General features: G+C 41.4%; 1 protein-coding gene across 1 annotated transcript in view; it reads right to left on the bottom strand.

Annotated features, from left to right (window-relative positions):
* LOC150076765 (soluble calcium-activated nucleotidase 1) overlaps positions 1-2,399 on the bottom strand; it is a 34,568-nt gene extending 32,169 nt beyond the window's left edge. The window contains exons 1-2 of the mRNA XM_090386909.1: positions 2,291-2,399; positions 102-834 (exon numbers count right to left, since the gene is read on the bottom strand). Of these exons, the coding sequence (XP_090243035.1) occupies positions 102-729 (628 nt within the window). The 5' untranslated portion in view covers positions 730-834; positions 2,291-2,399. The remainder of the gene's footprint in view (positions 1-101; positions 835-2,290) is intronic.
* Positions 2,400-24,904: the final 22,505 nt, after the last annotated feature.

Genomic DNA, 24,904 nt, shown 5'->3' with positions numbered 1-24,904 from the left:
AATATATTAGTAATAACAGCTGTCATTAAATTCTAAATTACAGTTTGATACCAGCTATTGATAAGATGTAGCCCAATTTATGCACAAAAAAGGAATCTTACCTTTTGGAGATTTGCCATTTCCATCTGTTAAGATAACCCATGGGATTGCACTATCTCCCAGAATTTCATAAATAACTCCTGTTCTGTCATCCACTGTGAGCAATCGTCCATTAAAAACTATCAATTCAGACAATTCCATTCCTCTTCCACCCTGAGACAAGGTTGATTTCAAAGTCACAACATCTTTATCCCACTCCACACTAACATATTTTGAAGCAACATTAATTGTTAAGTAACCTTTTCTCAAATAGCTTACCCACAAATTTGCTTCACTAGCATCTTTTGAAGCTTTATCTAAATCAGAAATTATTGCAATTCTATATTTAAAGCCATGTTTTGTTTCCACAGGTGGAGTTAGAGGATAAGAAGAATTATAGGCCCACTGAGGCTTATGTACTGCACTACTAATAACATGTCTATGGCCATGTTCATTGTGTAACATTACATCGCTAGTAAGATGACCACCACCCCTTGATGGTATGATAACATACAAAACCATTAAAACTGCTACACCAAGAAAGGCTACGGCAACAACAAATTGTGTTTGAATCCTTAGTGTTGAATTTCCAACTCTATAGGCTGTTGGCATCCGTACTGCCTGACGCCAATCGTGAACTGTAGGATTCATGGTGAATTAGCCATATGCATAAAACTTATGACTTGGTGTAAATATAACACGTGTTTTCACCACTTCATCGCAAACTGTACCATTCAGGAACATGATTGGTCCTCTCTAAAAAAAATATGAACAAGTTTAAATTAATTTTCTGCAAGCAAATTTTAATAGAGACATACAGTTTTATTCTAACAAAATGTCATTTAAAAAAAAAAAAAAAACTCAATAAAATAATGAATGGCTCCTAAAATTGGAGCCAAAATTTTCAGAGTGGAAACAAGTTATGTATTTTTTCCATTTCACCTATTCTTAAAAATCTATTTTAGATTCATACACTAATAAAAGTAACTCTATTTTCTAATTGTTTAGCAGCCAGACTAAAAAAATATTCATATTATTAACATTGTGCATTAATAATATGAATATTATTAATGCATGACATTAGAAGACTTTAATCAACTTGACTTCCTCTTTTCTGTAAATGTAATGAGATTTTCAAATAAATTTTTAAGGATATGTTTTGCTTCAGGAAAATACTATGTATATATGAACTACATTCACAGAACAGGGAAGTACATTTCTAACTATATATATATATATACACACATATATTATAAAAAAATATATGAATAAAAGAGTAGTACAAAAGATACATGAGAACTGAGAAAGAAATATATAACAGAACACAAAGAAACAGCAGCGTGCAGATGCTGAATTTTATTAGCCTCTTCAGTATTTTATTTTTTTATTCTGTGTTCTTGGTCATTGCCTGTTCTTTTGGTTGTCTAAATTTAATTAATTTTCATGGTATTTACACTTCCATCCTCTTACTATATATAACTCTTTACAATGTTATTTCTTCAGCACTATTACTTTTTAAATAGATAAATATATAAACTATTAATAGCTCATCCTTAACAATCTAACAATAATAAATAGAAGTTAGTTGTATTAAAAAATATAATGACGTGTGTGTGTGTATCTAGGGGAAGACCCCGAAATGAGGGGATTCGTATCTATAGTAACCTTAGCAGCTTCATAAATATCATGGAAAATAAAACATTATAAAAAAATGTCATGCAATTTTATTTAAATATAAAATATGGTGAGTTGAGCAAAAGGATAAGAATATATATTTTTGTTATAAGGGCCCGATCCATTTTATGAGCGATATTAATGGAAATACATCCATAAAACAATAATTTACGATTAAGGGTAATACTATGATCAAGACAATGAGTTGCATATAAAATGAGGATGAAGTTCCTTTTATCGATCCATCATAATTTCTTTTTTTTTTTTAAATACTGACTTTTCTTTGACTTATTGGAAGTATCACTGGTTTATTTATTTTTGAATGACCACTGATATTACATTAACTGACTGAACCTAAAGCTTAACCCTTAAAAATAACGCCCCATACTTTATAAATATTTACAAATATAAATATTTTTTAAAAATTACGATGTCATTTCAATATGTAATTATATATGAATGTATACGTGGACTAAATGACAAAAATTCTGTTATAAATATTGCTGGTAAGAACCAAAGTTATTTACCAATAACTTACCGAACGTCCACATAACGTCAAAAGAAAAGCAAAAATGAACCTTCACCGGATAAAACATAACAAACGTGTCAAATGATGACGAAGTCCATACAACTGAAGTTTCACCGGGAAACAGAATCTTTCATCGCTTATCAATGCTCAATAGAACCAATTTATTTTATTTAATAAAAGAGTTGCGGGATCAAAATGGTCAAAAGAAAGTTCTTATTACATTACAGCATTTCTTCACAATTGATTTTTTTTTTTTTCCAGTTATCTCAAAAGGTTAACGAAGCCGGAAACTGAAAAATCTACATTTACACCAGGGATTCACTTCTTTCTGATAATGACATTATCCAATATTTTGTGCAATGGTTTTGAGTGCACCAAGTTCATAAAAGAAAATGAATAATTTGAGTTATAAATTCAAAACTCTCCAGTTCCAAGACATTACGGAAAATGAATACCAAGCATCAAAGAATCGACTGTTTGTCGGAATCAAAGAGGTCTAAAAAATGGTTTAATATTTACCAGAGTATTAACATACTCTTTGGTATTTACTACTTAATAAGTTGTTAACAAATGATTCTAATATTGGCTTGCTTTAAAAGGCTAATAGGTTAGATGTATTAAGCGTCAAAGCTACGAGGCATCAATATATTGTTCTATACACAGAGTATCCTTGGTTCTGTAACTGCGTGTGTTCTTCTGTTGGTCTGCTGATTGCTGAAAAAAGAAAAAAAAAAAAGACAAGAAGAATATTCGAAATAAAACTACTCGCCGTACCTGAGACCGACCAACTCAACCACATTGTAAAAATAAGAGTTCCTGGCATCAGAGTTCCAATAAAAGTTACTGGCATCATCAACGGAATTCAAACTCAGTTCCTTTTCAGCCAGTGTCGGAGAACGAGAGGGTCATATAAAGAGTCACTGCATTACGTGTAATGCAGAGGGTCATATAAAGATGCATTCTGTCGACATGATCAGCAAAATACTGTGTAATCAAGGCCTTATTAACATCAAGCGTGGAAGCGACAAATATCAAGGTGACAGCGTTCGGGGCTTCAAAATGGTATACTATTACTTAGATCTTTTCATGTAGTGAGGTTAACATTTTTCTGTTTTCACCCAGACTCCAAGAACCTCGACACTGCTCTGTGTGTAAGGATAGTTACCGTATTTCCCTATGTATAAGACGCACCTTTTTCGAAAAATGTGGGGTTTAAAAACTGGGTGCGTCTTATACAGTGGTTGTAGATTTTTTTTTTACTTGCATTTCCCGCTTTTTCGCGCTTGTTGTCTTTGCGCTCATTGTTTCGCACTTGTTACCGGTATATTAGGTTACGTTTCAGAAAAGATTTTCCTCCTCCAAGTGAGAAAACAATCCGAGACTGGCTACGGGAAGAAGAAACCCTACTGAAAACGCCACGGCAGAAGAAGGCCATTAGAGGCAAGTCAGCAAAATGGCCTGATTTAGAGAGGGAATTGAAGATATGGATTGAAGAGCAAAGGGCAATTGGAATTCCTGTGTCCACAAAGATGGATCAGCATGAGGCAAGAAGAATTGCTGATGATAACGAAGTTACTGATTTCAAAGGAGGACACAATTGGTGCTTCAGGTTCATGAAACGGAATGGACTAAGCATGCGTACATGCACCAGACTTACCCAAAAGATGCCTGAAAGCTATGAGCAGAAGGTCCTTGAATTTCATCGTTTTGTCATCCAATGTCGGAAGACACATCAGTTTGAGTTGGGACAGATTGCAAATATGGACAAAGTCCCCCTTCAATTTGATGTCCCAAGTAACAGAACTGTTGATAAGAAGGGGGTGAAAACTGTAACTGTGAAGACATGAAAAGAGCCATTATACAGTTGTTCTAGCTTGTTTTGCCGACGGAACCAAGCTGCCTCCTATGCTGATTTTCAAACGCAAAACAATGCCAAAAGAAGACATTCCTCGAGGAGTGATTGTCGACGTTCATGACAAGGGTTGGATGGATCAGGATGGGATGAAGATCTGGTTTGAGAAAGTTTGGAGAAGGAGACCAGGTGGGCTCGTACGCAAACCTGCCCTATTGGTGCTTGATCAGTTCAGGGCACACATAACAAAAAATACAAAGAAAATTGCTGCAGAGCAAAAAACAAAACTTGCCGTCATACCTGGAGGCTTGACATCCCAGCTCCAACCATTTGATGTCAGCATTAACAAACCCTTCACAGCTGCCATGAGAGACGAATGGAACCAATGGATGAAGTCTTCTGGGGACAATTTGACACCAGCAGAAAGAGTGAAGAAACCAACTATAGGAGAAGTTTGTACCTGGGTGAAAAGATCCTGGGATAATATTAAGATTGAGATCGTTGTCAAGTCATTTAAGAAGTGTGGCATTTCAAATGCCGTAGATAGAACTGAGGACGAGGCAATATATGAAGACAGTGATTCGTCATCAGACACAGATGAGGACAAGCTAATGGATGGGAGTTTTGACAGTGATGAGGAGTTGTATGAATTTTATGATGAATAAAACTTGAGTTCAATAACTTTATGTAATACATTTTTTTTCAAATTTCGGGCCCCAAAATTAAGGTGCGTCTTATACATGGGGAAATACGGTACATTGAAAATTACTTTTACACTTTGATATTTCCGGCTCAATGGATTTTTTTAACCCCAGGGGCTCACATCTGGTGAGTATGGGCTTGGCACACCCAGGGTCCTAAGCTGGATATCATCATTCTTCTCTCTCTCTCTCTCTCTCTCTCTCTCTCTCTCTCTCTCTCTCTCTCTCTCTCTCTCTGTCTCTCTCAGGGTGACTCAGAAATTTTTTTTTTTTGGCTGGTGCAGCATAAACCTCAGGCTTCCTTGCACCATATGGCTAATAATAATAATAATAATAATAATAATAATAATAATAATAATAATAATTTTATTGTTTAGCGGAATTTTGCAAAAGTTCCATAAGCAGAATATAATGACAACTAGTATGCCACAGTTTCTTGACGTTTGTTAAAAAAAAAAAATCATTAGGTATCCATGAAGCTGCCATGTATGTAAAGCTGGCCTGAGATCTCATGAAATCCAGCACAGTGTAAGAGTTCCCAATTGCTATCTCTCTCTTATTTGATTACAAACTTACGAATAAGGAATTATTTTCTTCATGAGATATTTGAAAATTAGAATTTCCGTTTTTGGCCAAACAAATTTTTCCACATCTATCCGGCAGCCAACTTTTTTTTTTTTTTTTACTCAATCCATTTAAAGCCTCAAACAGTTCAATCAGTTCTCCTCGCAGGTGTATACTTTCCAAAAGCTGCAATCTTCAAAACTGAAGTCTTTCGTGGTAAGAGTACTATTGTGTGTCCTTGACAAATCTGGTTTTTCTTCTTTTCAACCACGTCGAGAGATTCACATCCTTCTTAAAATAATGTTTCCAAACCTGTATACAGCACTCAAAATGCGGCCTAACCATTGCCTTGATTACCGCATATAGACTATGGGGCGTCAGTATATTGTGACTATAAATTTCATGTGTTTTGTGGTATATTAGCCTGATTGCTAGATGAAAAACAGTTACCAGTGGAACACTGGCCTGAGACCGACTAACTCCTCCACGTGTGAAAACACTATACTGATATACGTAGTAGTAGGTTTGTTTGTAGTAGGGTTCTAGGTGCATTGGCAACTTTGGCCATATTTCGCCATATATAATATGCTTGTAAATTGCATGTCTATGATTGATTTACTGACTGCTGGATTAATAACCTGAGTTTCCTGAAGAAACTAGGGTTTTTCGTCCAGAAAACAGCAAATCAACAAGGTTTGTCTTCGTACATTTACACTTTGGTGAAACTGTAAAAAAAATGGACCACAATTTGCCACGCTGGTCCAGTGTGGATTGGTAGATCAACCGTATTTAGCAGTTAAGGGCTTGAACCCTCGTCTGCTCAAAGAGCGTGTGCCACTCCACTGCCGCGCCTGAACTTCGACCATATTGATCCATTGTATCTAGTGTCTAGATAAGTTGTGTTGAAGGACCGATTTGTACGTTGGGCGAGCTGAAAATACCGGAACAACTCACGGGAAACGCTACACCATTCGCGTGAGTTCGATTAACTGCAGCCCTGAATGAAGAGAACCTTAAGAAATTCCTCCAGTCATCGATAAGATTGGAATTCAGAGCTCTCCAAACGAGTCAAAAATAGCGAAACGGCTATACTATCATAGAGGCTAATAAAAAAAAAAGTCCACAAATTCATTCCGTCTCAATTTTTAACTAGACCTATAATATCTGATCAGTTTCCATATTCAAATGATAGCCCTTTAACATTGCCCGAGAAACCGCCTACTGATCCCAAATCATATAGACCGATAGCCCTACTCCCTGTACTAAGGGAAATATATGAAAGACTAACATATAGTAGATTAATTGAATACTACATAGCAACAATCAGTATAGTTTTAAGCAGGGCAACTCTACGGTGGATGCCATGCACCACCTACTGACAACAGTTAAAAACTCAGAGGAGAAATATATGTTGGCAATCTCCATTGACTTTGCTGGGGCTTTGACTCATTTTGGTGGCCCTTAGGAGACTTCGCCAGGCAAATTCCCCACAAAACGACTATAAGGTAATAAACAGCTATCTTACAGACAGAAGTGTTTCAGTACGCACAAGGTTCCAGTAATTGACACGTCCTGTGCATTCACAGGACGTCTCAATTACTGGAACCTTGTGTGTCCTGAGACACTTCTTCTGTAAGGTAGCTGTTCAAGGCTGCCCGCAGGATTCAATCCTTGGACCTTTCTTCTGGAACATTGTTCTGGACGAATTTCTGGCCTTATATCTGGGCCCCGTAGAAAGCCTGGCCTTTGCAGATAGCATGATTTTCCTTGTAAAAGGTAACACGAGAGTGGTTGTAAAGCAAAGATGAAATACCGTCCTCTTGTAGCACAAATGCACATGCTCAAAATATCGCCTGAAAAAATCCAAACAAATACTTCTTCTTCTTATATCCAAAAAGGCAATTTGGATATAAGAAGACGTACACAAATCAAAATTAACACAACCACTATAAAAATGGTAACAGAACTAAAATATCTTGGAGTGGTCTTTGAATCAAAATTAACTTTTTATCCCCATTTGACCTACTTGGCGAAGAAAGCGAGAAATTATGCAAGTATGATTGCCAGGATAGTCGGGCAGACCTGGGATTCAAAAGAAAGACCCTGGCAATCATATACTGCACAATGTTCCTACCTGTTATCACCTATGGAGCCGGTGCGTGGTTCACCCGCTCGGCCATAGTAAGAAATAGGAATAAATTAGAATCGATACAAAGGATAATACTACTCACTATTACCAGAGCATGTCGCACAGTAAGAACAACTGCACATAGTTGCTGGCCGGAGCTCTCCCACTTTACCTGGAAGTAGCCAAAAGAGGCTTATATTATAGATTTAAAAAGGGCATGCATACCTACAGAATTTCTGGGGATAGCCCTTGATACAGCCAACACCTTCAATGCTGAAAGAAAAAGAATAACCGCAAAGCTCCATGAACTATGGGAAACAAAATGGGAGCAGGAAACCAGAGGTCTGGTTACCACAAGGTTTCTGTCACAGGTGGCAATTGTTAGCCCAAAGCCATCTAAGTGGTTTGATGTAAAAAGCCCCTGGACTTTTTACAACATTTATATTGACAGGTTATGGCTCACTAAAGGGGAAACGTAGGGCTGACTGATGACCCAAACTGCACCTGTGGCGAGAGTGAAGACCTGGCACACATTCTACATGAATGTATAATATATGACATCCCCAGAACAGAGCTAATAGCACAGATTGGCTCCCTTCCCAGGAAAGAAGAACATCTGTTCATCATTAGCATTACCATTAGCATTAGTAGAGGCATTTGATGCAAGAAAGCAAGCTTATGCAGCATCAGCCAAAAAAAAAAATAAATAAATAAAAAATAAAAAACGAAACCACTTCCACTTCACCCCTTTGTTCGTTCAAAATACCTGTCCAGCTGAGCCTTAAACTTATTTGGGCTATCAACTTCCACGACAAAGGATGGAAGTCTGTTCCACCAACCAACCACCCGCTGGCTAAAGGCAAATTTCCGCACGTCTATCCTACATCTGTCTTTCCTCAATTTGAATTTATGCCCTCTCAGGTGATTATTCTGAGCGAGAGGAAGAATCCCATCAGCATTGAGCATGCTCAAACCATTCAAGGCTTTGTACACCTCTATCAGATCACCTCGCTGGTGCCTAGTCTCCAGACACTGTAATTTGCAAAACTTAAGCCTTTCTTCGTAAGAGCACCCCTTTGTTCCATTCACTAATATTGTTGCCCTTCTCTGTAAGGCGCATTATAGCCACAGCAGCTTATGCGCCATTAAACCCCCATAACACACACACACACACCTTCTCTGTACTCGTTCCAGCAGCTCTACATCCTTCTTGAAATGAGGCCTCCAGACCTGTATACAGTACTCTAGGTGTGGCCTGACCATTGCCTTATACAAGGGAATAATCACCTCCTTATCCCTGCTAGAAAAATTTCTATATATCATTGACAATACACCATGAGCTACTCTTGCAGCCCGTCTGTATTGCTCAGAGAACTTCATATCTGCCTGCACAACCACCCCCCAGGTCCCTTTCATTCTCTACCACTGTCAGTGTAGTACCACAGAGTTGATACGTTGCTTTGGGGTTGCTGTTTTCCATGTGTAGTACTTTACATTTGTCAATGTTAAACTTCATTTGCCACTTCTCAGCCCATCTGCTCAACCTTTCCAGATCCTGTTGCAGCAGCATAGTGTCAGTAGTGTCCTTGACAACCCTGCCTACCTTTGTATCGTCTGCAAACTTTGACATTAAGCTTGATATACCATCATCAATATCATTTATACAATGTTGGGTCCATTATACAATAATGGACCCAACACTGAGCCCTGAGGGACTCCACTAATAACATTAGTCCACGACGAGCAGTCTCCATTGATTACCACTCTCTGTCTTCTCCCCCTCAGCCACTCCTTTATCCACAGCAGAAATTTGCCTCCAAAGTCACACTGCTCCAATTTGTGCATCAGTCTTTCATGTGCAACAGTGTCAAAAGCCTTTCTAAGATCCAAGTATATAATATCAAAGTTATTCCCTGCATCCAGTTCCTTTGTGTCTGCATCATAATATCCAATCAAATTGGTCAGGCAAGACTTCCCCTTAACAAAACCACGCTGTGTCCGAGCTATAACTGAAGTCTTGTCTAAATGATCTTGCAGTGCTTCTTTAACTGATCATAGAAGAGGAGGAAAATTATAATGCCTTTACATCCTTCACCCAGAAAATATTCGAATGCGCAGAACTATCCAAAGAATGGCAATTCAGTCCCCCAGCAATTAAACAATATTCAATAGTTAAAATTGCCCAAGTTTCCCATCACGCCCAGATAATTACGACTTAAAAACTGTCAGGATAGCAGTATTCTGCGCCCTGACAGAAACCTGACATGAAAAACCACCCAGGTCTAACCTGCCATGTGTAGGAACCTGGGGCCCTACACCAAATAAGTAACCATGTAGGGGAGGGAGATGTACAGGCAGCCAGGGAAGCAGATTAGCTGAAAAATATCAGTAAGCTAGTAGCAAGGGAACGCAATGTAGAATGAATAGGCTGGTCACTGAGTGAAAGAAAGAGTGACCTATCATGAGGGAAAGAGAGAGAGAGAGAGTGAATGAGGAATGAGTGGAGGAGCAAATGTAATTGGCCGAAAGAATACAAAGTTAAAAACAACTTATATTACTTTATATATATACTAACAAACATTTACTAACGCAAACACCATCAATCTGCATTCTCCACTCGTAGTGACAAGTATACATCGGGCGGGACACATTACGTATAGTCCCAAGTGTGACAGCCTTGCCAAACTCTGAAAAAAAAAAAAAGACAAAATGGGACGGGACTTTCGTCCCAGCTATGACACTCCAAAGCACAGCTCAGCTGCTGCCATTAAGCTTTCTTTTCCATGCTCCCTTGCGTGGTTCTTTTTCTCCACCACCCAGGCTGGGGGAGGTTACCCCTGGTCGCCTCTCTTTTCCCTCTGGTGGGGCATGGGCCTGCTCCACTGATTTGCGGGTCATCTTCTCTATGGACCCCTTATCTCTGTCTTTTCCCCCCAGCCTTCAGTCTCCCTCCCCCTTCTCTAACTTATAACCAGCGTCTGAACCATCTCTAAATTGCCTTAGCCCTACACCCAAAAACTTAATAGCAACATCAGTTGCATGATCAGTAATACTTTTGGCTGACCCCTATCTGTAGCGTTTTTTTTTTGTTTTTTTTTAGGCCCTAGCCACTGAAATCCCTGAACCACTGAAGGAAATTAGGTGGCAGGACCTGCCAGAGTAAATAACTATAATACTGGTGTACCTGGTCTGCCTCCATAGGGCAGAGTGTGGACAACGTTGGAACCCATTAGGGGCCCAGCGGCTAAATGACCAGAGGAACAACGGTACACGACACTACACATATACAAAACCCATACAGTTTTAAACCTCTGGCATTGACAGTGTTCTGTTCCACACCCCTGGTGCCGTTTGACACTAAACACACTCTACATTCTACACTCTACACTCTACACTCTATTCTCCCCTGGCCACAAAACCCATAAACTTTTAAACCTCTGGCATTGGTAGTGTTCTGTTCCACACTCACAATGTATACTACGCGGAGATGGGGGGAAACCCCTGGTGCCGTTTGACACTAAACACACTCTACACTCTACTCTCTCCCCTGGCCTGCAAAAAACTTGCGGCTAGACCTGCACCACAACTGAAGAATAACAGTAAGTTGAGGTGCCCAGAGAGTGCTATGCAGAAAGCAAGAGTTGAATAAATGTAATGAAAGCCAGAAGAATGAATGAAAGTGTAAGTGTGTGAGAAAAAGAACAAAAGAAAACCATAAATGCTACAGTTAAGTATACACTAACCCTACTTTTAATTAGTATTTAAATTTACTCTACTCATCATTGCATTCACTCCTGGTGTATGACAAAGTCTAGTGTACGCCCCTTTATATATATATATATATATATATATACTATGTTGCCACTTTATTAAGTACACCTACCTAGTAGCGGGTTGAGGCTCCTTTAGCCTTCAAAACAGACTGAATTCATCTAGGCATGGATTGAACATATGCTGAAAACGTTGTGCAGGAATGGAGTACCATGCAGACATGATTGTGCCATGCAGTTCCTTAAGATTCGACTGAGGTGTAGGCCTGCAGCGAACAGCCCTTTCTAGCTCATCCCAAAGATGTTCAATAGGATTGAGATCCACGAGCCACTGTAGCAAAGAAAAGTCATTGTCATGTTCCTGAAACCATTCCATAATGATTCAGGCTTTGTGCACCGGCGCATTATCCTGCTGGAAGTAACCATCTGACTGAGGTTAAACTGTCAACATGAACGGATGCACTTGGTCAGCAACGATGTTTAGGTACGATGCGGCATTCAGACGTGAATATATGGGTATCAATGGACCCAACGTGTGCCAAGAAAACATTCTCCACACAATGCACAGTAGTCATCAGACATGATGGGTCCATGGATTCATGTTGTTATCGCCAAATTCTGAGCCTTCTAGCAACATGATGCACCAGGAACGTCGACTCGTCAGACCAATCAACTGTTTTCCAATCCTCGATAGTCCTGTGTTGGTGTTGTTGTGCCCATAGGAGGCATGCTCTGTTGTTTTTCATTGATAACAAAGGTACGCGATTTGGCCGTCGCCTGTTGTAGCCCATTGGCGACAAAGTGCGACTAGTGGTCCGTTGCGATATTTTGTTCTGCGCACCAATGTTGTATTCTGACGTGATGTGCGACATTGTGGCCCGTCTATTTGCTTGCACGATTCTAGCCGTCCTTCTCTGATTTTTTTATTTATTTATTTATTATTTTTATTTTTATTTTATATATATATATATTTTTTTATTTGTTTATTATTTTTTTATTTTTTTACTTTATTTTATTTTTTTATTTTTTTTATTTTATTTTATTTTTTTGTAATTATTATTATTATTTATTTTATTTTATTTTATTATTTTTTTATTTTATTTTTTATTTTTTATTTTATTTTATTTTATTTTTTATTTTTTTTTTGGCTCTCCCTGGGAAGCTCAGGCTAACCCCAGGGTCAGCCAGCCAGAGTTCTCTTCCCACATACCTGGTCCGGTTCCCAGTGCCAGTGACGGTAACTAGCGGTCTGTGGTGTTCCACGGACCCTAGGCTAAGCGGCCAGATGAACAACATAACCCGCACTAAGCAAACATGAACATACACTAACATATGCTATCTGGCCTTGACAGTACTGTACTGTCTTACTTCACAAGAGATTCAAATGCGGAGTTGTGCGAAAGCACCGGTGCCGCTTGTCAAAAAAACACTATGTCACTATGTCTCATCAACAAGCGATTTTCTTCCACAGGAGTGCCATTGAGAGGATGTTTTCTATTCGTTGCACAATTATCGATACACCCTTGAAACTGTAGTGCTTGAAAAGTTCAGGAGAACCGCCGTTTTAGAGATGCTTTGTCCAGCGGGTCTTGCACATACTACATTCCACGTTCGAAGCCCATTAGATTACTCCTTTTCCCCATTCTTGCTAGGGTTTGTACGCTTAACTGACACTATAAAGGTTCTGAATGCCTTACTTCAGACTGATGAGAGTCGCTTCAATGATGAACAAAAGCAAATTGAACAAGACAACTGGGCCTTCTCCAACAATAAAATAGAACCTCCTTTCACCTCTGAGAAAATGAACAAAGCGCTTTGCGGAACAAAAATAAATAAATGCCCTGGTCACGATAAAATGTGAGGCTAAGGTCATCAAGAAAGCAACTATACATCTTCCGAACCACCTATTAGCACTGTTCATCAAATGCCTTGCGTAAGGAATTTCCCCTGATTCTTGGAAACAGTCGGTGGTTCTACTCATCCTAAAAGGTCCAGATAAAGATCCTACTCTCTCCCCAAATCTCACCGCGCCATTGCTCTTCTCCCGGTTTTGGGCAAGGTAATGGAGCGGCTTCTTCAATCCAGATTATCTACCTACTACTAGACAGCCAACTTAGACTCTCCAAAGCAGTATGGCTTTAAGCCAGGATGCTCCACTGAAGACGCTATGAACAATCTTCTCAACACAGCAAACTCAACCACAGAAAATATCTACTGTCTATCTCCATTGACTTTGCTGGTGCCTTCGATTCCATCTGGTGGCCCAGCATTGTCAGGAGATTACGTCAACTCAATATTCCACTCAACATCTACTGCTTTAGGAACTTTAATGGGCCTTTTTCACTTCGTGGCTGAGTTAGTCGGTCTCAGCCGTAGATAGCAAGGTTTTTTCCCCCCAGAAACTGGGGCTTTGTGTCCAGAAAAACAGACAAATCGACCAAAGAACACACGGATTAAGACATAAGACACACTGCGCGGCAGATGAATTTAATTATCGGGGTGACTTAAAATAATAGTTTCAAGCACTACTGCTGTCTCCAGAACTCCCTCTTCAATCGCTCAGTAACTGTTCAAACAAAATTTGAGAAAACTTCCTGACCAATTGTTAGAGGTTGTCCACAGGGCTCAGTTCTTGGCCCCTACTTTTGGAACTTAATACTAGATGAATTTTTTCTTATGGATCTAGGCCGTGTGGACTGTATGGCCTATGCAGATGACCTCATCCTCTTTATCAAAGCTGATTCCAGAACTCAGCTTGAGCAAATTGCCTCCCTGCCTTAAGGATCCTCCAAAATTGGGCAAACAACCAAAAGTTAGTCATCTCTGGAGAAAAAACGAAGACTATCCTCCTCAAAGGGTCCTTGGACATAAGAAGACCGCCTCAAATTAAAATCTCTGGGCAGACATTGTAACTCAAAACAGAACTCAAATTGTAGGAGAAACCTTTGACTCACGGTTAACATTCTTACCTCCTCTTAATTACCTCTACAACAAAATACGTCGTTATACCGCCATGATCATAACAATTAACAGGGCAGACTGGGGTTTGAAGAGCAGGACTCTCATGTTACTTTACTAAACCATCTTCTTACTAGCTGTGTGCTATGGTGCAGGATTATGGTTCCCTCATGCCATCATTGCACGTAATAAAACGCAATATCCTACTCACTGTGACCAGAGTTTTCCGCACAGTCAGTAATCCTGCCCTGCAGGTCTTAGCAGATACACTTCCTCTGGACCTGGAGGTTATTCGTCGCGGCCTTGCATACCACATAAAGAGAGGAATTCCTACCACCATTCCAGATATAACACTCGATCTAGCTAATGATCCAAAAAACGAAATGAAACTGATTTCCTCTAAGCTCTTCCAGCATTGGCAACGATCTTGGGAGCAAACAGCCAAAGGTGAAACAACTAAAAGCTTTCTTCTACAAGATATGATTACTGCACCAAAATCTCCTCCATGGTACTCACCAGGCCTTCACGTCTCGATCTTCCTGTTCTCGTTCTCCCGGAACTGATCGTTTAGGGCCAAGCTGCATGCCCTGGGTCTCACCGATTCTCCTTTCTGCCCCTGCTGTGACAACGAAGACTGGATTCACCTCATGTATAATTGCCCTCTTTATGATTTACCCAGAAGTCTCCTAATTACCACAACTGGAAACAATCCCCATGGGCAGGAACATCTCTACATAATTGACGAAACCAACTACAAAGCCTTCACTACTTTTGCCCAGACTGTATTTGAAATGCGAAAAATCCACCTACAGCAAACTGTTCAGCACAGCCCCATCTTATAATGGACCCAAAACTCAATTCACAGAACGTATCCTGAATGGAATCAAAGAAAACACCAACAGGATAATGATCTTGATCCGACGTTCACACAGGAAATTCTCTTACAAAGCCACCAACCCAAAAGGACTTTTCTACAACAGACACAAGAACTCCAAGCAATCCTTGAGCTTCATCAATCCCTGTGCCTCCTCTCATACCCTAACTTGAGAAGACGATCCAAATCCACTGCCCAGCATGGGACACTGCTCATTGCCTACAAGTTACCCTTGGCCGAAGAAGATTTAATTGCTGATGCTGGGCCTTTTCCCAGTGTGGGATCCGCTGTCTTGCTGGCAACTCTTCTTTTCGAGGTGTAGGACAATATCTGATTTTCCTACTTGAGTAGGAACTCACATAAATACTCCTCGGGGAGTGGGACTGGCATTTGACTTGTCAAATGCATGGTCATGCCATTAGAGAACCTGACTTTGTGGGTCACTTTACCTCACAATCGTTTGTCCTTTTCCTGAGGTAGGGTGGGCTCCCCCTACCTCGCCCACTTTCTTCTGCTTATCATCTTTATTCTTTCTTCTCAGTCTCTCACCTTTTCCTATTTCAAAAGAAAAAAAAAAATTAGGCCCTCCCTGGGAAGCTCAGGCTAATCCCAGGGTTGACCAGCCAGAGTTCTCTTCCTACTTACCTGGTCCGGCTCCCAGTGCCAGTGATGGTAACTAGCGGTCTGTGGTGCTTCACAGACTCTTGGCTAAGCGGTCAGATGAACAACATAACTCACACTAAGCAAACATGAACATACACTAACACATGCTATCTGGCCTTGACAGTACTGTCTTACTTCACAAGAGATCCAAATGCGGAGTTGTGCGAAAGCACCGGTGGCACTTGTCAAAAAACACAATGTCACTATGATACTAGAACGGTTGTTCTGCTGCATTATATCCACAACTGTGGTCATGTGACTTGCAACGTTGTGGGCCAAACCATTTGTGTGCACAACAAGAGTATACCTAATAAAGTGGTAGCACAGTGTGCGTATATATATATATAGGCATTGCCACTGAAATCCTTGGAAATTAGGTGGTGGAGTCTCCCAGAGTACTTAAATAATCTACTGGGTGCCTGACCTGCCTCCTCGTTGCAAAGTGTGGGCAATAGTGGCCCCAATAGGGGCCCAACGGCTAAATGGTTAGCGAAACAACAGAACACTCCCCGCACACTTTTAAATCTCTGGCCTCCACAGAGTTCTGTGTAAACTCACAAAGAATACAACGTGGAGATGGGGGGAACCCCTAGTGCCGTTAGACAACTAACACACTTTACACTTTGCCCTTTAACATTTGGACTCAGTCTTATGTTTCTAAAGTGTGTGTATCAGATGTATGCATTGCAATTACATGAATGTCTTAAAGCAGTTTATTTTATTATTTTTAAGTGATTTATGTGTGAATGAAAAAAGTTAAAAATTTATATCTCTAAATTTTTAAAAAATAAGGTGACAGTCACAACGTGCTTTTATTTCACTGTATTTAAAAAAAATAGTTATTAATTTTATGCATAGTTTAATATTGTTAGTGGACTATGGCGTCTAACACAAAAATGGTCGTCCGTGATTTCTACCTCAAACAAAAAAATGTCCTTATAGGTTAAAAGGGAAACATTGCATAAATCAAATGCTGGCAGTCATTTAGGTAAGTCTGGGTTCGATGACCAGAGAAATTTTTAAAATCTTCTTCAGTCGAGTATTCAGTTAGTCAATCTAAGGAAGTGGGAGTGCTTTTCCTGTGATTTTGTAATGTGATTTTTCCTGTGATTTTTCCTGTGATTTTTCCTGTGATTTTTCCTGTGATTTTGTAATGTGATTTTTCCTGTGATTTTGTAATGTGATTTTTCCTGTGATTCAGGATTTTGTAGTCGCACGTGTCAGTCGGTTCTTGAACGTACACAGGCAAAATATACACACAGAGATATGAGCAACAATCTCCTACGCCATGAAAATCATAATTTGAATGTTTTTATAAGTAAATTTTAAAGTAAATTAAATTCAGAAATAAGCTATAATCTCATAATATAGCTCCTGTCTGTACTGAGAGCAGAAAAACATGTGACGTGTCTGATCTAAAGAAAAAATTCATTGGAGCTATTCAATCAAACCATACAGCTCTGGTGGCGTCGTATACCTGAACTTTACTCATGGAAATCCCTTTAACATACACCGTATGAGCCAAAACATTATGACCACCTACCTAATATGGTGTCGGTCCACCAAAACAGCCAAAACAACTCGTACCGGACGAGGCATGGACGCTACAAGAATTCTAAATATGTCTTGTGGTATCTGTTACCAACACGTAACCATCAGATCCTTTAACTCCTGTAAGGTCTGTGGTTGAGACGCCGCAGATCGGAGTTGCTGTTCCAAAACAAACCATAGATGCTCGATGGGATCGATGCCTGGGGAATTTCGAGGGCAGGACAATACCTGGAATAATTCCTCATGTTCCGCGAATCAGCTCGAACAATTCGGGTGGTATGGCATGATGCATTATCCTGCTAAAAGACAGCGCCGCCAGAGGGGAAGACCGTTTCCGTGAAAGGATGTACCTGGTTAGCAATGATGTTCAGGTAAAACAAAAACAAACTATTATTTTTAGGCCACCCGAATAGTTTTTCCCAGAGAAACTGGGATTTTTCTCGACGAAAAACCCCAGTTTCTCTGGGAAAAAACCTTGCTATCTACACCTGATACCAACTAACTCAGTCACGGAGAGAAAAATGCCCATTAAATTTCCATTAAAGAATGATGTTAGGTAAAGTGTAAAGTATTTAGGGTCTAATGGCAGCAGGGATTTCCCCCATCTCCACGTTGCATGCATTATTTGTGAAACACAGTACTATGTGGAGGCCAGAGATTTAAAAAGTATATGGGTATTGTTCTGTAGTGTAATATCGTGGTGCGTTGTATCTTCTGACCATTTAACGGTTGGGACCCACCATTGCCTACACTTTGCCATGAGCAGGCAGGTCAGGTACCCAGTAGATTATTTTTCATACTCTAGCGAGTGGTAGACGTCAGAGTGCCCAGCACATGGATCACTGGACCCAGAGTATTCCAGTAGAACATCACTCTAAACATGACATCGCCGCCACCAGCTTGTTTTCGTCCCACGGTGCATCCAGGCACTATCACTTTTCCAGGTAAACGACGCACACATACCCGGCAGTCCATATGGTGAAACAGGAAATGTGATTCATCGGACCAGATGACCTTCTTCCAATCACTCAAGGTTCAGTTTCGATGCTCGTGTGCCCATTGTACGCGCTGCCACCAATGAACCGTGGTTAATATGGGCACTCGGTGCGGCCTGCGGCTACGCAGCCCCATTTTCAGCAGGGTTCGATGTCATATGTGTTATGTCACATTATTCCCGTCACCAGCATTCCGATTACCGGCGAGTTGCAGCACAGTCACCCTTTTGCTGCCACGTACCATCCAGGAGAGGAGAGCCTTCGCTCACCTCGAGCATCGATGAGCCGTGGTCGGTCAACACCTCGCAGGCGGTATGGGTTTTCCCTCCTATGACAACTTTCGGTAGGTGCTAATTACGGCTATGCAACAATGGCTACCAGATCACTTGCTGGGCACCTAAATGATTGGAAGGTACAGGAGGACTGGACCTCCTCAGACCATAGGGCTATCACCTTCACGATGCACAGATCGCTTCACCGGTATCCAACAAATAGCTACAAACTCAACAGATATGCCGTTGATAAGGCCAACTGGAACAACTTTAAAGAAGCCATAATTAGGAACACAGAGAACCTGTCTTCCAATAACCTCCACAACCAAACCCCCGATCAACACCAGCGTGCTGTCACTAACGCCATCCTACAAGCAGCGGACCAGTCGATCCGGAGAAGGGCCCCCGGCCAGGCGCTGTGCCGTGGTGGTCGCAGGAACTTGACCTACTTAGGAGAGATATGAACAGGAAAAGACGTGCCTTCCAAAGAGCCAGACGGTCCTGGCCTCCTCCTGAGGTTGAACCCCTCATACAACAATACAGGGAGGCCAGGAATAACTACACTGCGATGATCAGGCAGCGGAAAAAACTGTCCTGGGAGCATCTGGTTTCCACAGTCGGCAATACAGACCCATGGAGCATCATATATAGAATAACCACAAACAAGTTACCAAGGGGAGAGGTCACGCCCTCCACCATCACCCCACAAGGCACCATGACAAAAAACTGGCACGACACCGTCAACAACATTCTCAATGCCACCTTCAAACACATCGAAGAGGACAACACACCTCAACAGCATCAGCTGTGCCACGCCAACAAAACCTACCAATCGGCCCGAGTGGAACAACCATTCACTCTGCAAGATTTACAAACTGCCATACAAAAAATAAAAAACAAAAGAACCCCAGGACTGGACATGCTTGAACCAGAACTGGTAAAAAAGGTGGCCGAGTATGTCCTGAACTTGCTGTTAGACTTATATAACCACTGTCTTCGTCAGGGCTGGTTCCCCTCGGACTGGAAGGTAGCCAGCATAAAATTAATCATAAAAAACCCATCAAAGCAGCAACATATACCTGAGTCCTACCGACCTATATCCCTCCTGTCTGTACTCAGCAAAGTCCTGGAACAACTTCTTAGACAGAGGCTTGAAGTACATTACACCGCAGCAAATTTAACAACAGACAAACAATTCGGATTCAAAACGGGGAAATCCACTCTGGATGCACTAGAATATATCATGAATGCCGCGTCAAACTGCCAACGAAAGTACCTTCTTCTCATCTCTGTGGACTTTGCAGGGGCGTTCGACGCCCTCTGGTGGCAGAGCATCCTCGCAAGACTAAGAGCTGCCAACCTGCCATCAAACCTATATGGATGCATTCAGAGCTATCTGAACAATAGGAAGGTCCTAGTGCAGGCTCCCTACTGCAAGATTGAACGTCAGGTACACAGGGGTTGCCCTCAGGGCTCTGTACTGGGTCCCCTCCTTTGGAACTACGTGCTGGATGAGTTCCTCTCCCTGGAACTGGGGGGTGTGCAAGCGCTCGCATACGCAGATGACCTCTCCCTAATCCTCTCTGCTGATTCAAGAGCACAACTGGAAACGCTTGCCAACTCAGCACTTTCTACACTAAGAGAGTGGACCGAAACTCATCACCTTAATATCTCTGCCACCAAAACCCAATCTATCCTACTAAAGGGATATCTAACTCCTACCAGACCACCGCAGATAAAAATCTACAACAGAACGATCAAGTTGGCCACAGAACCCAAGTACCTAGGAGTGATCCTGGACCGAAATTTATCATTTACACCCCACTTAAAATACATCCAGAAGAAAATGAAAAACTATGCTGCCATGCTTGCTAGGATTACCCGCCGCAACTGGGGGCTGAAAAGAAGAACCCTTGCAATACTTTACAAAGCAGCCATCATCCCTGCGATTGCATATGCTTCTGGTGTCTGGCACCATAAGGCCTCTACGGCGGTAAATCGTCGGCTACTCAACATCATTCACCGACCGATTTTATTAACCCTCACCAGAGCGTGCCGCACTGTATCTACTCATGCGCTGCAAGTACTCACTGGGACCCTCCCTCTTGATCTTGAAGTGATTCGCTTAGGCATGTTACAGCAGCTTAGACGCGGAAATCCAACTACCTTCCAGGATCACACCACAGACCCAACTGCAAATCGGACGGTGGAGAAGAAAAGACTCCAGATCTATTTGCGATCGATATGGCAGCAGCGCTGGACGACCTCCACAAAAGGGGAAGTCACGCGGAGGTTCCTCCCCGATCTACAAAAAATATACCCACAGTATCCGGTATGGCTTTGCCCTGGATTGTACAGCACGTATCTCCTAACAGGACATGGAGCGATCCGCCACAAATTACACCTTCTCGGACTCGAAAACAACCCAATGTGTGCATGTGGCTCTGTGGAGACCTGGGGACACCAGATGTATGACTGCGAATTTTATGAAGATCTTCGTGTTGAATTAATCATCCAAGTGCGCCTTAATCACAAAAACCGGGAACACTACTTACTGGAAGATGAAGCCTCATATATATAGCGTTCACCAAGTTTGCCCAGAACCTGTATGCTAGACGCTTGACCATTCCTCTGCCTGCAAACTTCGAATAGATGTGTCAAACAAAGCTTCTTAGAGACCCCCAACCAGATGTCAGGTTTGATTGCTTGATCCTTCATGCAAGACAAAACTGGAACTCTTATGAGAAGTGAGAAAACTCCGCTTCCCAGAACATTGACTACCGGACGGGACAACAGTCCCATGAATGACTCCCAACTGTGATATTTTCCACAACCTGTTCACCCAAACCAACATTGGATCGCCTCTGCTGGGCCTCAAGTTTTTCTGGATGGTGCGGACCTGACCCTGCGGTCTGGTTTGCTCCCACCCATGCACACAGGCCGCATTGGCAACCTGAGCCAGCTCTCTTGTCTGGCTCACTGTCTCACCTCTTCCTGGCAGGTGGGGAGGGGACAGTAAACTGTCCCCTCCCCAACCTGCCACCCTATTTCTTCCCTCTGGTGGGGCATGGGCATGCCCCACTGTAAACTGGAGTTGCCTTCCCTTTCGGCTCCATATTTCTGTCTATTTGCCCCCCAGTCTTCAGCCTTCACCCCACTCTATCTGATAGCAACGTGAACACGCCCCACACAATCTAAAATCACCAATCTAAATTAATTTTGCCCAACGTTTTAGGACTTCTAGTGCTCCCCGCGACGCGTACGCGATTTTTTTTTTTTTTTTTTTTTTAAGGTCCTAGCCACTGAAATCTTAGGAAATTAGGTGGCAGGACCTGCCAGAGTGAACTATATACTAGTGAGTACCTGGTCTGCCTCCACGGGGCTAAAGTGGGACAACGTCGGGCCTCAGTAGGGGTCTGGCGGCTAAATGACCAGATGAACAACGGTATAAGGCATCAAATATATACAAAGTCCATACACTTTTAAATCTCTGGCTTTTCCAGTCAACTGGTTCACCCACAATGTAAACTACTCGGAGATGGGGGAAACCCCTGGTGCCGCTTGACCCTAAACACACTTTACACTTTACACTTTACGGCTGGCCGTGAGCATCCCAGCAGCTGTGCTGTTTCGGATATGCTCTGACCCAGTCGTTTGGCCATTACAATTTGTCCTTTGTCAAACTCGTTTAAGTCTGCTGCCTTTCCCATCTGTAGAACAAAATAACACTGATTAATGGAGCTCAGTATCAGGTGTTTTTATACCGTGTCCCGACCCGCGCACACGCCGTAGTTCACCTGCAGTTGCTTCGATTTGCCTAATGACTCGCTGGTTATAATGTTTGGCTTATCAGTGTAGCTTAATGCAGTCAATAAATGACTGACTGCTCTCTCTCTTACAGCATTAAAACCGTGCAGTCCGTGACCAGTAAGAGATCCGAAAAATTGCATTACTGCACGTGCCATGTTGTTGGGTTTTCTTCTAAAACTCCGTATATATTGTCTTCAAATTGCGTGTGTTCTGAGGTCGATTTTCTGTTTCGTGAGTTCCGTTGCGTGAAGAATTTTTATGGGCCTTTTTGACATAACCGACTAACTCAGTTAGTCGGTTATGTCAAAAACGGTTATGTTTTTGACCGACTAACTCAGCCCCTAGAAGTGGCTGAGTTAGTCGGTCTCAGGCGAGGCTAGCGTGGTTTTTTTTCTCCGGGAAACTCGGGTTTTTCGTCTAGCAAAATAGAAAATCGACCGCAGAACACACCCAATTTATAGACAGTATACACGGAACAATATGGCCATAGTCGCTGATGCTCCTAAAAACCTACAACAACGACAAATAACAATTTTAAACAAAGTCAAAAACATAATTTATACTAAATGGTCCTCATGTGTACCGATCTAATAGTGATTAGCACCTTCTTTATTCTTAGAAAAAAGTAGTCGGGTGTGAATTCCATGAGGTGCTGAAAGCATTTCGCGAGAATGCTGACCAATGCAAAGTTTGATCGCCTCACACATTTGCCTCAAAAAAACACGGTGACGGATTCCTGTTGCACACAGCTCGTTCCAACTCATTCTATAAATGATCAGCCAGGTGTAAATCTAGTTACTTGCTCAGTCACAAGCTAATAGCATTTGTTCTTCTAACATTGACAAATGCAAAGTACTCCATATGGTAGCAGTAACCCAAGAAAAATGTACCAACTGTGTGGTATTACACTAAGAGAGGTGGAGAATGAGAAAGACCTGGAAGTAATTGTGCAGTCAGATCTGAAGTTCTCTGAGCAGTGCAGACGGGCTGCCAGAGCAGGTCATGGAGGTTTGTCAATGATATATATAGGAATTTTGCCAGCAGAGACAAGGTGATTATCCCTTTGTATAAGGCAATGGTCAGGCCACAACTTGAGTACTGTATACAGGTCTCGAGGCCTCATTTTAGGAAGGATGTAGAGTTGCTAGAACGAGTACAGAGAAGGGCAACAAGATTGGTGAGTGGAACAAAGGGGTGCGCTTATGAAGAAAGGCTTAAGTTCTGCAAGTTGCAGCATCCAGAGACTAGGCACCTGCGAGGTGATCTGATCGAGGTGTATAAGGCCTTGAATGGTTTGAGCAGGCTCAATGCTGACGGGATACTTCTGCTTGCTTAGATTAACAACCTGAGGGGACATTGAGGAAAGACAGTTGTAGAATGGATGTACGGAAGTTTCCCTTTAGCCAGAGGGTAGTTTATTGTTGGAACAGACTTCCATCTGTTGTTCTGGAAGTTGATAGCTTATATAAATTAAATGCTGATCTAGTCAAACATTTGGAGAGACAAACATTTGGGTGAAAATAGGAAGGTTTTTTTTTTTTTTTTTTTTTTTGGCTGATGCTGCGTAAGCTTGCTTTCTTGCATCATGTGCATCAACTAATGCTAATGATAATGGAAATGCTATTAAAAAATTAACAAAACATTTTTTTTTAAAAGATCATGCTTTGATAATTTTATTAAAAAAATAGCAAAGCAAGGCATACAGAATATATATATTTTTTGTTTCTTACAGCCATTGGCGCGCGCCATTTGGATCATAGCGCCTCGGTATCCCGAACTGGTTTGGTTTTAATTGCACTGACTGGTTTGGGAGCTATCACCTCATTCAAAGGCACTTTAATATTTGCATGCTGCTGCTGCCTGCTCCGCAAGTTTAACTTTCGTTAACAAAACGACCAAATTATGTATTTCCTTAATACATATAGGAAACTTATACAATGTAAAATTACAAAGAAATTTGAAGAATATTTTAGCAATTTTTATTTCTTTTCACACTTTTTTGCTTTCCCTAAAAGTTTTTCACCCAAATATAATGTGCCACTTGCTCACTCGTGAGTAGCACAGTTTGTAGATTTGCCCGACCCACTCCTAGAGGAAAAGGCGTAAGTTCGAGACCAGTTAGTGAAGAGAGGAATTTTTATGTGGCTTTTTCACAAGGTGGCTGAGTTAATCAGTTTCAGAAGAGGGTAGCATAATTTTCCCTCCCGTGAAACTCGAATTTATCGTCCAGTAAACAAAAAATCGACCACAGAACACACGCAATTTACAGACAATATACATGAAGCAATATAGCTTTAGTCGCTTATGCTCATAAAAATCTTACTACTACTACTTTGACACACATAATCCATAAATATCTGACCACCTGTTTTATTCCCTTGCGGGTAGGAAATGGTTATAATCACCGTCCTCCTCATATCGGGAGAAAATGCATGAGTTCAAATCCCAACAGTAACGCATTGAATATTTATGGATTTGCGATAGT

This window comes from Mastigoproctus giganteus, chromosome 12, assembly GCF_048544385.1.
Source record: "Mastigoproctus giganteus isolate SK-2022 chromosome 12, ASM4854438v1, whole genome shotgun sequence".
In the NCBI taxonomy this organism is placed as follows: domain Eukaryota; kingdom Metazoa; phylum Arthropoda; class Arachnida; order Uropygi; family Thelyphonidae; genus Mastigoproctus; species Mastigoproctus giganteus.
The sequence above is the reverse complement of the archived record's forward strand: the minus strand, read 5'-3'. Positions and strand labels throughout refer to the sequence as shown.